Source organism: Mesocricetus auratus, unplaced genomic scaffold, assembly GCF_017639785.1.
Source record: "Mesocricetus auratus isolate SY011 unplaced genomic scaffold, BCM_Maur_2.0 Super-Scaffold_100707, whole genome shotgun sequence".
Classification (NCBI taxonomy): Eukaryota; Metazoa; Chordata; class Mammalia; order Rodentia; family Cricetidae; genus Mesocricetus; species Mesocricetus auratus.
In genome coordinates this window covers 6113846-6129743 of record NW_024429269.1, presented here as the reverse complement: position 1 = coordinate 6129743, position 15898 = coordinate 6113846, and the positions used below count along the sequence as shown (strand labels likewise).

General features: G+C 45.3%; 1 protein-coding gene across 1 annotated transcript; it reads right to left on the bottom strand.

Moving 5' to 3' along the window:
* Positions 1-964: 964 nt before the first annotated feature.
* On the bottom strand, positions 965-9832 carry Dleu7 (deleted in lymphocytic leukemia 7). The gene is made up of 2 exons (XM_040740707.1): positions 9133-9832; positions 965-1996 (listed from the first exon to the last, which is right to left on the bottom strand). The coding sequence occupies exons 1-2, from the start codon at positions 9553-9555 to the stop codon at positions 1790-1792; spliced, it is 630 nt and encodes a 209-aa protein (XP_040596641.1). The 5' UTR covers positions 9556-9832; the 3' UTR covers positions 965-1789.
* Between the last annotated feature and the right edge of the window lie 6066 nt (positions 9833-15898).

Below are 15898 nucleotides of genomic sequence, written 5' to 3'. Positions count from 1 at the left end.
AGTATCCCAGAGACACACAGCTGGACAATGTGCAGAGATTGAGAGACTTTGGAACACTTGGTCCTAAATGGCATGCCTTCATCAAACCTCTCAACTCAAAGTTTGGGGAAATATGTGGAAGAGGAGGGGAAATATTTTAAGAACTAGAGGGAATGGATGACTCTGAGGGAACAATGTCTTCCAGACACATCAGCACTGGCCACATATGAACTTGCAGAGACTTTGGCAGCATGCACAGTCTCTACACAGGCCCAAGCCAGATGGGTACCAACACTGAGAGAGGGGGGTGGACAGAAGATCACATCTCTAACCAAGAAACTATCTTCAACTGAGAGTCTCTACAAAGGGAAAGTTGGCTTTCTCCAATGGCATCTTCTCACTGATGTAAACCACACTTAATGGCAGGCCCCAAGCTCAGCAGTAGATAGCCACACAAAACAAACTCAATGGTGTTTTTGGAGGGATTTTTTGCCTCATATTTCTTTGTTTGAGTGTTTTTATCATATTGGCCTTTTGCTTATATAATACAGTTTATGATTTTATGTTTTATCTGGGAAGAGATGAGGGAGAGGAATGGTAATATATTTATGAAAAACTATTTTCAGGAAAGGGGGCTTTGCTTATTACTAACACTTATTTTAGACAGATATGCCTCACCACACAAACCCAGTTATTAATTCTTTCCAAAACAAGCCATTCATATCCACTGTGATCTTTCCCCCTCCTAACCCGGTGCTGTTTGCACAACAGACTTCCACGGCACAGGCAGGAAGGCCTTTTTTAGCTCCAGGAGAAGTTGTTGAACAACAGAAAGCATGTGTAGATAATTGTTACCAAATAAATAACAATGAAACCACCTTCTGCAAGGAGATTCTATCTCTAGAGTGCCCTCTCCCTCGTTCTATTTGCAGCACTTTCTTATTTCCTGTTGGAATGTTTAGAAACAGTAAGAGAAGCTAGATGGTTCCACATTGACACTTTAATAGTATGTACTTGTATTTACATATCACATAAGCTTGGCACACCCATAGTTTATCTTAAATATACAGATAAGTATATAGAGGTTTAGAAGCAGTTCTTCTACCCAGTGGTAAGTTGCAAATGACACTGCTAGACTCACAATGACTGACACCTGTAGTTCTATGACTAAAGAGCACTGTCATTGCCTATAATGAAGTGCCCAGCAAACAGAATGTGTCAGTCACTAAATGTCCCATTCACTCACATTAAGTGAAGAGCCATGATCCTTCTAATGTACGCATCTCTGTTAAGCCCTATAACCCACAACAATACAAATATAGATTCAAATATCATTCAGTCAAAACCAATGCTTAATATGGTTAATAAATATATACATATATGTATACAATCCAATTCTCTCCACAAAGAGAGCTTTGTCTCAGTCAGAAAATCAGCAGAAAGTCAATGTACTTAAAAAATATGCACTATAGCCGGGCGGTGGTGGTGCACGCCTTTAGTCCCAGCACTCAGGAGGCAGAGGCAGGCGGATCTCTGTGAGTTCGAGGCCAGGCTGGACCGACAGCCTCCAAAACAATACAGAGAAACCTTGTCTCATAAAACCAAAAAAAAAATACGCACTACAACTTTAAAAATATGTGCACTCGCCATGCTATCATGCTGAAGGCTACAGGTGCTCTTGATCAGATTTAGACATGAACTCTCAAGTCTTTTGGGGGAATATAAAGACCCATCACTGTTAGTTTTTTTAGGAAAGTGAAAGATCCAGTTCTCTTAGCAGGGCCAGCAGTAGTCTGGCTGTCTCTCACGCTCATACATCTGGGAGATTCTGTAAGATTTGTCTCAAGGAAGCACAGGCAACCACATGGGCATCCGAAGGGAGATTAGCAAGTGACTGGATCAACTTCTTCACTATCGTCTTCAGACACTGGTGCGCAGCATTCAAGTCTCTGTCGAACTGTTGTCCTTCAATTTGCAGGGCCAGGTGACTGCAGATGTTTCTAAACTCAACACTATCCTGCAATGAGCAGCAAAAAAGCCAGAAATTAGATTGAGGATGTGAACATTTGCTGTGTGTCCCTTGCCTGGGTTGCAGATTTTTCTCAGAGAACTAGCCTCTCCATCATTAGCTATAGGAGAGTGGTTTAACCAAAGCTGACCCAATCCCACCTCCAGGTCCATGAGCATGCATCACATCTAGTCAAATGAACTCATCAGAGATGGACAGAGTGACCACACCCAGTCAAGTGACCTGGTCAGGTACAGGAGATCAGCAAATACCACTGCTACTGGGACTGGAAGAGAGAAGCTCTCTTTGACCAGCATTACTTAGGAATATTTTGTAACCTACAGGACAAAGTACTAAAGAGGATGTCTCCAAAGCAAAAAGGATAGTTCACATGGCCTGCTGGAGCCCTTTGCCCCGTGTGGCCTGTCAGCATTTGGGCCCTTTCACCAGCAGCTACTCTGTTCTCTGAAAGCCACAGCTTGTTGTGACCTGCCCCAGGGCACTTCCAGCATGCCACTGGCCCTGACAGCTCAGTCTGTAGAGCATGAGACTCTTAATCTCAGGGCCATGGGTTCGGGCCCCATCTTGGGTGCCATATATAGTGAGAACCCACAAAAGCGTATTTACCAGTTTATTAAGGGGTGCAATGAAAAGACAAACTCATGAATACAGAACAAAGCAGACGTCGCTGCTGATCCAGCCCACTCATCCAGCGGCTCTGTCCAAGGGGGAAGAGCACCAACTGCTCTGGCTCTGGCTCCAACCATACCGAGACAGAGGGCACATGAGCCCCTCCTCGGCTCATCTGTCACATACTCAGAGAAAACCACACCCATAGGGCTAGCCACCCTAGAAGTTATTGGCTAAATGGATTAAGTTCCCACAACAAACAACATTAAAAGTGACTGACTCTAATGACCTTTCGTGACTAAATGGATCCAGCTGCACTCGAACAAGGAACTCCAGGATTTCTCATCTAGCTGAGTTAATGAACAGTCATTTTTACTGAAGCCAGCTGAAGCTGAGTTTCTGTTACAAACACACAAATAGCCTGTGTCCTTACACCATGCTCAAGATTCCACTACAGAGTTTACAACGCAATGGACATGGCCTCTGGAAATAGCTAGCCTGGGCTACACAATGGGATGCCAATCTCCAAAAACTTAAAAAGCCCAAACTGGTAGACTATGCAACAAAATAAATCAAGCAGCATATACTAAACAGATTGGGAAGGACTAGTTTGAACCAGTGAGAACAATAAAAAAGACATGTGGAACATTTGTGGAATCTGATGCCAGCTTGTCATCACAGAACATGTTTTAACACATCTGGAAGTCTGTGTCATACAACAGTCACAATACAAGCAGGGAAAAATCAGTGAGGTTTCTTATCTTCCCAAACACACAGGACTTCAAAAAGCACTTCTAAATAGTTCATAAGTCTACAAAAAATAACTTTGAAAATATTCTATATAGAACACACACAGAAACATTGTATCAACATTGTAGAAAGTAGAGACTGGCAAGCGTGGCATACATCTTTAATTCCACCACCTGGGAGGCAGAGGTAGGAAGTTCTCTGTGAGTTTGAGGCCAGTCTGCTCTACAAGGCTGCACAGAGAAACCCTGTCTCAAAAAAAAAAAAAAAAAGAAAGAAAGAAAAAAGTGTGGAAAATAGAAAGATATGCAGATTTAAATACCTTTATGCATAAGTAAAAATAATGTAAAGTTCCTAAACTAAGAATTAAACCCAATAGCTTAGGGAAGGGGCATAAAATACCACCACTACCCTCACTCCCTACCAATGAAAAGAAGCCTGAGAGTTAATGGAAAGGTTGTGGGGTGTGTGATTGGAATGAAAATGGCTCCATAGGCTCATATATTTGAAAGCTTAGTTGGTAGAACTGTTTAGGAAGGATGAGGAGGCGTGGCTTTGTTGGAGGTGTGTCACTGACAGTGGGCTCCGAGGTTTTAATAGGCCACACCATTCCCAGCTAGCTCTCCTTCTCTCATCATTGTTTTCTCAGCATGTAAGCTCTCAGCTATGCCCCAGCACCATACCTGCCTGCTGCTATGCTCCCTACCATAATGGTCATGGACTCACCCTCTGAAACTGTAAGCCCCAAATAAACTCTTTCTTTCATAAGTTTCCTTGGTCATGATGATTCTTCCAAGTCACTAAAATGCCAGCATTTCTTCTGATTTCTGTACAGAAAAGGAAACTATTTTCCTCAAAAGAACACACTGTCACTTAAGTAAGAAGGATTTGGGTTTCTGCCTAGTTTTTAGCACTTCCTGAGCAATAAAGAAAGTATAATTTACTTCAGTGCAGCAGGGCCGGTGTGAAAGCCTGGAGATGAGGCAGGGTTGAGTAGTGTTGTCCCTGGATGCCAGTATGCACAAACACAGAACTCGGCTTAACTTTCCCTGCGAAGCATCCTCACAGTCCTACCTTCATGTGTCTCTGCTCAGGTACCAGGGTCTCCCACAGTCATCTTTGCACAGCTGATGGGGCAACCCACACTGCAGCATCATAGTGTTTGTAGTGACAAAGCCATTGTGGACTGCCCCCCCAAATCCATCTTAAGGGAAACTGTCCAGCTGCTCTACAGAAGGAATCCAATCTAAGTACAAAGTGGAAGGATCAAGGACATGCCAAAGGAGTAACTGAGACCCATACTGATGTGTGCCTGTTCATACCTAACCAAGATTAAAATGCCTTGAAAAATAAACTCAGCTGGGTGGTTCCTAGACCCAAGTCACGTGGGACGCGGCAGAGGTTCATGGGAAAACTGCAGAAATTGAATCCTCATAAAGAACAGACTTTTATACACTTAGAGTCGATGCCCAGTCCGGGGTCCCTACAAAACTGGGTGAGTCCTTTCTACTGTGTGCCCATGCATTACTGTCAAAAATTCATGCAGACACACTAGAGAAAGCTGTGCTCATACAATGAAATTACTTCAAGGAGATTACAGATTCAATTCTTTATCATTATTGTGAGTGTATTATGATGTGTGTTTGGGCACACACACAGACTCACATGTGCACACACTGATATGCACATACATGTTAGAGTGCATGTGAGGTTGTGGGGGAGCAACTTTTGGCAGTCCATTCTCTCCTTACACCACCGGCTTGCATGTCAAGGGTTTTTACCACCTAAGCCAACTCTCCAGTCTAACATGATTTTTAAAAACAATGGTTATTATTACTATTATTATTATAACTCTTTCCTGTAATAGGTAAAACAGTAGCCTTCTCCAAAGACAATATAGTAATTCCCAGCACCTGTGAATATATTGCTGAGCATGGTCATCAGGCCTTCCTGGGTGTCAGGACGGGCCTCCCTCTGAGCAGACAGAGCCCATTCTCTCAAGGGCAAAGCAATGGCCATCAACACTCTAGTTCTGCCCTTTGATAGGTCACCCTCAGACACCTATGGAAAATTCATTTTCTCATCCGTAAATATAATTACTAATAGCTGCCATAGAGGACAATCTATGTCCAGCCACACCTACTAAACAGTGGTCTGCCCAGGGGCATTCTCCCTTCCTCAGCTCTGAGCTCTAATATGAAGGAGGTCTCTTAGGAACAATGCTGCCCTGGGCTTTCTTTCACGGGTATTGTGTCTAACAATAATGTGTATGCCTGCAATATTTGAACAGTATTTTTTAAAATCTGAAAAGAAGTATGGCTTCAAGTTCTTTGCATCTGCAATGCCCATAAAAGGGAGAAATCAAGCCCTTTTCAGAATCTTATAGAAAATAAACACTCCCTTTGGAACTGAAGGCTAGAAGACAGGAGGCGTCTGTCAGCTGGAACCAGCTTGCTTTCTAAAAGCAACATTGATGGGCAATAAATACAGAAGTACAGTGTGATGTCACAGGCTCTTAAATATAGATGATGCTTCAACAACCTACAAATGGATGTAGGTACATGTTCGTGTGCAAGTGTGTGTGGATGTGTGTGGAGGATAGACATTGATGTCAGGTATCTTCCTCAATCACTGTGTGTGTGTGTGTGTGTGTGTGTGTGTGTGTGTGTGTGTGATGCTGTGTGTAGTCTATAAGGTAAGCACTTTACCACTGATCCACCAAGCCCCAAAGGTGATGTTTTTACCTGCCATGTCACCCCCAAAGTCACTTAGAGATCTGTATAACTTTGGTTGGCAACCTACTGGTGTCAGAGTTAAGTTGACTCTTTTCAAAATGGTCACATCCCAAGCTATAGTTCCAATGGCCTCATGAACATCTGTCTTCCTGTTTTTCCCTATATCCCTTCCTAGCAGTATCTTCAGAGATCAGGAAGGACAGGAAGAGAGGCCGATAGGAAAGCAAAGAAAATGATGAGGAGCCTATGACTCAGGGACAGAGGTATACACAGAGGAAGAGGCAGAAACAGAGAAAGAAGGAAAGAAACCTTTCCTGGGTTTCTTAGGGAACGCCCTACCCTTAAACATCTGGTTAACCAACACACCAGCTCATCTTCTGCAACTCAGGGCAGTGCTAATCACAAGCATGGCCCTAGACCCATTAGGATTCTCCACAGCACATATGAGTGGAATGGGAACAGTGTTTTCTGCCGTAGAGGAGGACTGTGGACAGCTGGGAACTTCCTCAACCTCACCATCGTCTGTCTTGTAACTCCAAGTTCACAAGGCCCTGAGCCCAAGGTTATGCTCAAATAGATATGCAACCAATCATCAATGAAATACACAGTGGAGAACCCACGCGTGTACCAATCACCATAAAGAGTCTATCGTCCACAGGAAATTCAGCACCTTTACTTGTGGAGGGTCATAAAGAAGCCTCCTCAGGCTTTGGCCTTGGCTTTTGGTATGGCACCATTTGTAGTGGGAGAGACCAGTGAAAAGTGCTTTTGTCCAAACAAGACTCAGCCGTGCTCATGGCAATCAAACCCTGTGGAGCTCCTGTCCAGCAGCCAAGCAGAGCTCTGTCTTAGAGCCTTCTGGCCTCTCCCCCGAAATTTCGATTCAGAAAGTTTTCATGTTCTTTCCTTTATAAACTATTATAAAACTTAGTCATTGGACCACAAAAGCCCAATTCTGTCGCAAGTAACAAGCAGTCTGATAGCTATGGCTACAGACAACCATGACCTTTTATTTCTTCAGCAGTATCACAGCGTGGCGTACTCGTGCAATGGCCCTTTGCACCTTTCCCAGGATATTAATCAGCCCTTTGCCCAGGTTCAAGTTGTATATTAGTTCCCTTAGCCAAAGCTGCTACTATATGGCAGACCTGGTGCAAAGAGGCCTTATGTAGGTGTCTAATGCTAAGTCATAAGGCCTCTGTCATTCACACGCAGGCATCGCATTGTCCTGGGCCATCACAGGCCTATATGGTGGAGGTAAACTTTTGAAGACTAAAGACCAGCTCTAACCCTCACCTACCCATCCCCTTCCCTGCTTCCAAGTCCCTGTGATGTCTGACATCAAGAAGCTGTTCCACCATGCCTTCCCCCAGAAGATGGACCAAAATCTCTTTACAACTGTAAGCCAAAAATAGATCTGCCAGCAGGGAAATAACTTGGTGGGTAAGCTATTGCCTGGAATGCTTGGGGTCCTGGGTACACTCCCCAGTGTCATTGAAGAAAAAAGAGGTGAAGCCTGGACCAAAACAACCCCTCCTCCTTTAAGTTACTACCACCAGGCTTTTAGTCACAGTGACCCCAAAGCAACCAATGCATACATGTATTTCTAACATGTTTCTAATATTATTACAAGGCACTTGAAATTTCATCTGGGATACACATTCTTTTGTATCTTAAACTCAATGAAATTACTATGTAATTCACAACCAATGATATGTCATAAATTGACAGAATTTAAATTTTTTTCTCGGTGGGAGGGGAGAAAGACACCCCTGTATCAGACATTTCTTGGTGATGTTTGATTTGAATCTTTCTTAATCTATGATGCAACTTAATATAGTGCATGTTTTCCAAACTTTTGGCTAGTAGAATAAGAACAGCATCAACCCTTAAGGAATGAACCAAGCTCTCCTCAACACCCCAATTCCTCTGGACTCCCAAGTGGATGGACAAGATGATGCTCCTGGCCAAAACTTGGGAGCCAGCAGGTTCCAAAAAGTCATGCCCTATGTCCTGGTCTGTTTTCTATTCCTGTGATAAACATGACGACGACCAAAAGTAAGCTGAGAAGGAAAGGGTTTATTTCAGCTCACAGTTTAGAGCCCTTCATGCAGGAGTCAGGGCAGGAACCTGAGGCAGGAAGTGAACCGAGGGCATGGAAGAACCATGGTTACCAGCTTGCTCCCGGTGGCTTGTTCATCTAGCTTTTTGTACAGCCCAGGACCAGCTGCCCAAGGGCTCTCCACTCTCTTCTCACATCATTCATCAGTTCAGAGATGCCCTCACAGACTTGCCTGCAGCCAATCTGATGTAGGCATTTTCTCAACTGAGGCCCCCTCTTCTCTGATGTCCCTAGCTCATGTCAAATCAATCAAATTAGCAAAGCACGATGGCAGGGTCAGGGTTGGACCCCAAAACCCTAGACCCCAGCCGACCTCAGCTGTCTTCCCAGTTCTGCCCTGACATATCAGCTGCCTCAGCAGGAGTCCCTGTTGCTATTAGCAAGCCTGAGCAGGCCTGTCAACATCTGGTACCACCTGCCCTCAGCCCACTTCATGAGGATTTAGGCTCTCTGTCAGGTTTCTGCACTCTGTGAGGAACTGGATTTATGCAAAATAGTTGTGAATCATGAGTGTGAAGGTACTTTAAATAAATGTGAATGATGCCTTCATAATATACGCAGCTGGGGACTTAAAGTGTTCTTAACTCTTTGAAAAGCTTGGAGGAGGAGGAAGGGGCAGCTGACTTCCCCAGGTTAAAAGAAAGTGACTTATGTTACAAGGAGGTCTTGACAAGTTGGCAAGGCTTCTTCCTCCCCCCACACACACACCCCCACACACCGATCCAGGTCTAGCTCCTTAGTCAGGAGGATCCCAGGTGGCTGGTTCTCAAGCTCTGTCCCACACGCCAGTCCTCAGCGCTTGTCTCCTTTTGCCCGCCCACAGAAGGTTGACCACACCCTGCCTGAACCCCTGTGTCCCCATTCACTCTATCCAGACGCTGGAGGTCAAGGGGTCTGCAGAACAAACTCACCTTCAAGTGGATGGGGAAGGACCGCTCCTGCTGGAGAGGCCCAAGCAGAGTCTGCTCTACGCTGACCAGCTCCGAGGTCGAGTCCACCACGCGGGCCAGCGCGCTGCGCATCGCCATTCGCGCCAGGGTGCAGGGTCCACGGTCCCGGGGGAAGGGCAGCAGCTCGGCGCCCCCCTCTGCGCCCCGCAGCCCACCTGCTTCGGGGCAGCTCCGCACTCCCGCGACCCCGCGTCCCTGCCCACGCCGGGTCCGCATCTGGCCTGAGTGACGAGCCTGGGCGACAGGCACGTGGTCCGGGCCGCGCGGGCTTCCAGGGGCGCTAGGACCGTCGCCCCAGCCCCACTCCTGCTGTAGCAGCTGCAGGGTCTGCAGAGCCACCATTTGGTGGCTGATGGAAGCCACTAAGGGCGCAGGGCTAGCCATGGCCGGCTGGCCGCTGGGCGCTGACGAGCAGGTGGAGCACAGGAGAGGGAGCCTGGCAGCGTTCGGGGTCTTGGGGTCACATTTTTCTAACTCACCCGGCCTCCACGTCCCTCAGCGTGTGTGGCCTGCCCCGCCCCCAGCCCGCAGGTGGTGACCCTAGCTTGCCCCTGCATTCAATTCCAGGCAAAATGGGTTCTAAATGACCCAAAGCTGCCTGAAGCCTGCCCCAAGAGCGCTTGAACATCAGCCAGATGCTGAGCACAGCTTCTTCCGCCTCTCAGGGCTTTGTGCGGATGTAGCTATCCCCAGATACCCCGCCCCCTTCTTCCCTGAAGGACTCCAGCCAAGGACCACTTAAGGCAGGGAAGGCCCCAGGTACTGGGGGGGGGCGGGTCACCAGGAACCAAAGTGCCCAGAGCTCCAGCCAAACTCAAAGGACATTGGTGGATTCTCCTCCCTTTCCTGGGGTGCATTTTCAAAAACTCCTTGAAATAGTCTTCAGGCTTTGCAGATCCCCAAACAAATTATGTGGACAATGGATCTTAAAGTTCAGCCCTTATTGTTTGGTCAGGTAGTGACATTCCAGGTGTAGAATAGTGTGGAGGAAGAGTTGGCACGGCTTGCTCCTGAAGCCCAAACCTGGCACTGCCCAAAGGAGGAGCTTGACTGCTTTGTGTGGAAGGACTCAGGTGGCAAGGTCAAAGGTCAGTCCTCTTATGGAGCACAAACCTCAGGGCGACTGTATAAATAACCATTTTTAATCATACCGAGCATGCTTGTCTCCTTCAAGTATTGTGAAAGCACTGAGCACTGGTAATTTTGATCTTTTTAGATTGGCAGCCATCGGTGTGTTTTGTTTTGTTTTGGATGTGTGTGAGGGGGCGGTGTTTCTTTGTTTGTTGTTTTTAAAGACCTTTGGTGGGAATAGCGATGAGAACTATCCCAGAGAGCATCTTTTTCTCTGCTTTCTTCTTGTAAGGTGAATCCAGTGATCCAGCCCTCAGAGGCAGGGTGTAGGGAAAAAGGACCAGCCAAAGAAACGCACCCTGAGCAGAGCCAAAGAAACACACCCTGAGCAGAGGCCCTGCAACCAGAACCAAAGAAATACACCCTGACCCTGAAACTAGTGCCAAAGAAACATACATTGTCCCTGGAATCAGAGTCAGTGAAAGAAATACACCCTGGCCCTAAAACTAGAGCCAAAAGACTAAAAAGGACCAGAGAAAGGAACACACTTTGACCCTGAAACCAGAGCGAAATCTGACCCTAACCCTGTGCAGAACCAATCGCTGAGTAGGAGATTGAAATCTGACCAATCCCCACCCTGGAAGCCCTATATAAATCCTGTGTCTGTTCAGCTTGTGGCTGTTCATTGCCACCTGGTAGCCAGTCTCCTGGATTCTTCTCTCCCAATAAACTTCTTGGATGAGCTTTGGGTGAAGACCTTGTTTTGCGGTGGAGCAGAGACGACCCTGGGCAGAGCAGAGTTAGGGCTGGGAAACCTTCCCCTGGCAGAGCAGAGTTGTCTCCACTCTCCCGGGAGCAGAGCTGAACTGTAGCAACTTTCCCCGGGGAAACCTTCTCCTGCTGGAGCAAAGCTGCTACAATGGGCAAACATCCCCAGCTGGAAGACACCTGCCGAGCAGAGCCAATAGATACACTGGGAAGCCTTTCCCTGTGGCAGGGCTGTAAGCTGCTAAGCTTGCTGCAACCTGTGATAGTCCTTGGCTCCCGAGCTCCAGGATACCTTTCCATCTGAGCTGTGTAACATTTAGTATTCCGTGACTTCCGAGTGCCAGAATGCTTACACAGGGAACGAGGTGGAGTAAAAAATCATGGGCAAATAGAGGTCCAGGCAGACAGAGGGTGTGTCCCCGTGGAGTCATTTCTGGAAGCTCTCTGGGTGGAAGCGCCCTTGTGAAGGTGCTGTCAGCACAGAAGAGTGAGCAGTAGGAGATATGGGGCCCTTTAAGGCTGTATCCACTCCAGGGTAGTTGACCCTGTGTAATCCTCCCCTCCCAAAAAGGTTCTTGGAATTCTCAGTTTCCTTCCCTCTGGAAATCAATCTGAATAAATACAGGTTTCTTTGTTTTTGTTTAAGCAAAGGCAAGCATGTTCACATTAGTTATCTCTGGGTAAAAATGCTAGTCTTCTGTGAGTCACAGAGGAAACAACTTTGGAGAGAGGCATTTTAATATTGATTAGTTTCTCTAGCCATGAGGTTACTTAAGTTCATACGCAGAAATACAGAATCTTTTTCAAAATGTGTATTTAATTTTCAAATATTCAGATGTTGAAACACATTCAGCAAAGATGAAACAGGAATAGCACAAACGACTCTGTTTTCCCTGAGCATGCCAGATCTCCAGGATTTCATGAACTAGGTAAGCCCTCTACTCTTGAACAGCTGACTGCAAAACTCTCCTGACCAGTGACATTCCAGTCAACAGAACAGGAATCGCTAGGCAGAGCAAGACCTGATCCTCTTCTACATACCTCTCTGATATCGAGAGCCATGAGACAGCTGAACTTCAGGAAGTACATGAGATGAGGGCCTGAAACCACAGGGTGTGAGGGGTGATACCCACTGAGAAATGGTCTGGTGGCTCTTCCAGCAAAGCTCTCCATCTACCCAGCCATGAGTCACATTTGTGTTTGGTATGATCTCAAAATGGCTTATGGCCAAAAGCTGGAGATCAAAGATCCTAACGGAAAGGCTTCATGGGATGTTGAGATGAATAAATAGTGTTAGTATGTCTGTCCTTGGTCTAAAGCATCTGCAAGAGTTGAGTTTGCTGGACCATCAGATCAAGTGCACATCCAAAACCATCATGTACCGAGTCTGAAACATTGGAAGAAGGGCTCACACAAAAGCACAAACCCTTGCACATCAGAAATTTTGCTTCATTATCTATTTGAGTATTTTATGGGACCTATGTTCTCATTGCTCTGTGGATACTCTTCATCTTCCACATTCAGTCCATGGGCTTGATAAGGTAAACTGATCCAAGTAGTAGAAGAAAGAGGTTTGGGTCGTCCAGGCTCCAGCCAATCACACACCACCTTCCCATGGTGAGTGGTCAGGCACCATTTGGAATGTCTTCAGTTGAGTGCAGTATGAAAGAGAAAAGAGTGGAGTTTCACAGTCTAGACCAGGAGATCACACAGCCACAAAGAACACTTCCTCTTTAAATAAGGAAGTATAACACAAAAGAATTTAATCAACAAGAATTTATTGTCCCACATAAGAAGACTGAAGGTGGCTATCACATTGCTTGATACTGGAGTTTTGAGGTATCACCAAAGCCCTTGGTTCTTTCCCTCTTTTGGGGAGATGATCCTCAGCTCATCAACTTTGTGTTTTGTACTTGGTCCTTAGGTTACTTCCCCTCTAGCCACTAAATGGTGACAATGACTACTGACCTTGCCTCTGGACAACAATCTCTAAGTCAAGAGACTACCTCTGCTTTGGTAACCCTTGTCAAGTGCAGGGAAATGTTTCATATAAAGCTTCAGATGTCTTTCCTCTACATCTTGACCGAAGTTGTAGACCATATTTGTGTCAAGGCAATCATAGTGGAGAGGAAAGGGGCCAAGATAAGAACAAACCAACAATTCAGTCCTGAAGCATGCACTCATAAGGTGGATGGAGAATGCTGAATAGGAATCAGGGTTTTGCTACCAAGCAACAGCAGTGGCAATCAAACACCAGGAAGCATTTACAGTAGCCCTGGGAAAGGACACATCTGATCTCCAGGGTCTCTCCTATTTCCAGATACACAGGAAGCAAAGTGTCATGAAACTAACTAACCCTTCCACTACAAATGGCTATCACATCCCTTGTACAAGAGAACCGAGGAGCCTCCACAGGCAGCCTGTGAGTTTGAGGGGGCAGCCTGCCTATGAGTAACTCAATGTCAAAGAGAAAAGCCAAAACATCTGGAGAGAAAATCAGGAGTCCTTGTAGTAGTACCATTTTCAACCTGCACAGAACTGTTCATGAAGACAGCCCTACTCCTTGAGCTGTTTGGTTACAGAAGACAATAGAGTATCTTTTTTGTTTGACCCATTTTGGATTTAATCTATTACAACAGGAAGAATCATAATGTAAACAAACAACATAATATATCAGGTCAATTTCAGTGACCTTGTAACCCAGTACCCCTTTAACTAAACACTACTGAGTCTGTCTGATCAACTACTTCCACAATACATCTCCCATCCCCTCTCCTTTGCAGGTTAAATCTCACAGGGTAACTTCTTTCTTCCCCATAACCCACAGGAACTTTGAAACTGTTCATCAAAATCACTGAGAATCTTATGTGTAACGAGAGATTCTTTTGTCCAGCAAGGTCCCTCTGCCCTTCTCAGCCCCCAAATAAACACAAAGACACTATATTAGTTATAAAACTGTTGGCCGATGACTTGGGCTTCTTATTGGCTAACTCTGTCTTAATTATTAATTCACTTCTATTAATCTAAGCATTTCCACATGTGGTCTTGGCTTACCAGAGAATACCCTGCATGACCTCTCTTCCCGAGGTCTACAAGATGACTCCTGCCTACCTTTTCCAGAATTCTCCTTGTCTCCTAGACCCACCTATCTTCCTGCCTCGTTGACCACAGTGTTTTATTCATCAACCAATAAGAGAAACATATATACAGAAAGACAACCCCCATCACTTGTGGATGAGAGATGAGAATAAAAAGGGCTAAAAACTCAATGAGTGAGAAACAATGTCCCACCTGTCAGAGGACAAGGAAGAGTATTACTGCATGGATAGGAGTTCCAGCACTTCTTTTAGTGCTAAGGGTCACAGACTCCTTTCTCACATGAGCGAAAGATGCTAATGCTCCTGCAGGATGTTTGAGAAGCTGGGCTCAGAAAGGATAGAAGGGAACAGGCGTGCAGAGTCAACCTCCAAGGACTCAGCAGAGCCTAGACATGTTTGAGCCCTCTTTGGCAGTTTTCTCCAAAAGGGATCCAAGAAAATTCCAAAAATGGAGCCAGTCATTAACCTTCAATGCACCCTGGGGAAGTTCACAGAGGGAGGCAAAACCAAACATGTCCAAAGAGGCCAAAGTGTTGTTCTTTGTTGTATTCTTGTTGAATAAAAACCACAGAGGAGGGCCACATCATAGAAGTAGATGCCGAAGAGACACACCAAGGTATGAAAAGGCGTTGGGGGGGGGACAATAAGACAAGGAAACGGTGCAGGCAGAATAGGACAAAGCAGGCAAGATCAAGTTCCCTTTCTACATGTGTAACTGTACTGCTTGAAGACTTCAAATCGGAAAAGTGCACAAGCAGTTCTAACTGCAGCCTAAACACTTGACTTTCAGTAAGAAAAAAGAAAGGGGGGAGTGCAATTCTGGCATAAAACTGCTAAATTACCAAGAACAAAAGGGCAATGTGCTTTCAGATACACTGCCTTCTCAGACCCTATTAGGTTGATGACCTGGTGAATCTGAGTAAAGCAAAAGGCAAGAGTGGGTGCAGAGAGCATCATAACTTAATGCAAAGTGTCTCCCAAAAGGCTCGTGTGTCAAAAGCTTGATTCGTTGACCAGTTCATAATGAAGTATTGGAAGATGAATGATACTGTTGAAGATGAAGATGAAGTCACTAAGGGCATATTCTAGGGGGTAATAGCAAGTCCCTGACCCCAGTCGCTGCCTTAACCTCCTACTCTGTTTCCTATCCACTCTGAGATAAACAGCTTTGCTCTATCTTTTCTGTATCATAGACTCCAGGTATAACTGTGTACTTTGACATAAAAAAAGCAGAGAGGGAAAAAGAGAACTTGGAAATGATTGGTACCACTTGGGCCTCCTGATAAAATCAGATATGATTTGCCCTGCTACGCTTTGCCTTTTCAACACAAAATGCAATTCTTTCCAGATGTAGACATTATTTTAGTTGGTTCACTTTGTTTAATTAATCAAATTCTAGATTTCTGGAGGAAAGGTATTTTTATGTAGCCCAGGATGACCTTGAATTCATTATCCTTTTGCCTCAACCTCTGAGTGCTTGGAGTGCAGGCATGCACCACACTCACCATATTTTAACAGTTTATCCTAGGAATTTTTTGATGTTGGAAAAAAAGAAGCAATTTTATGAATATGTGTAAACTTTTTTTAATTTTTGCAACTTGGCAGATAAGGGAGTTTTTAAGAATAAGAGTTTTTGTGCCATCTCCAGGTTATGTCGACAGAGCAGGCTGGCCAGTGTCACCCACAGAGAATATTTTTTTCTTAGAGGGAAAAATAAAGGGCTACTGTGTATCCTAAATTATTTTGACTATCTCTATAGATACAGTTTATGTACTGAAATGGAGAGATTT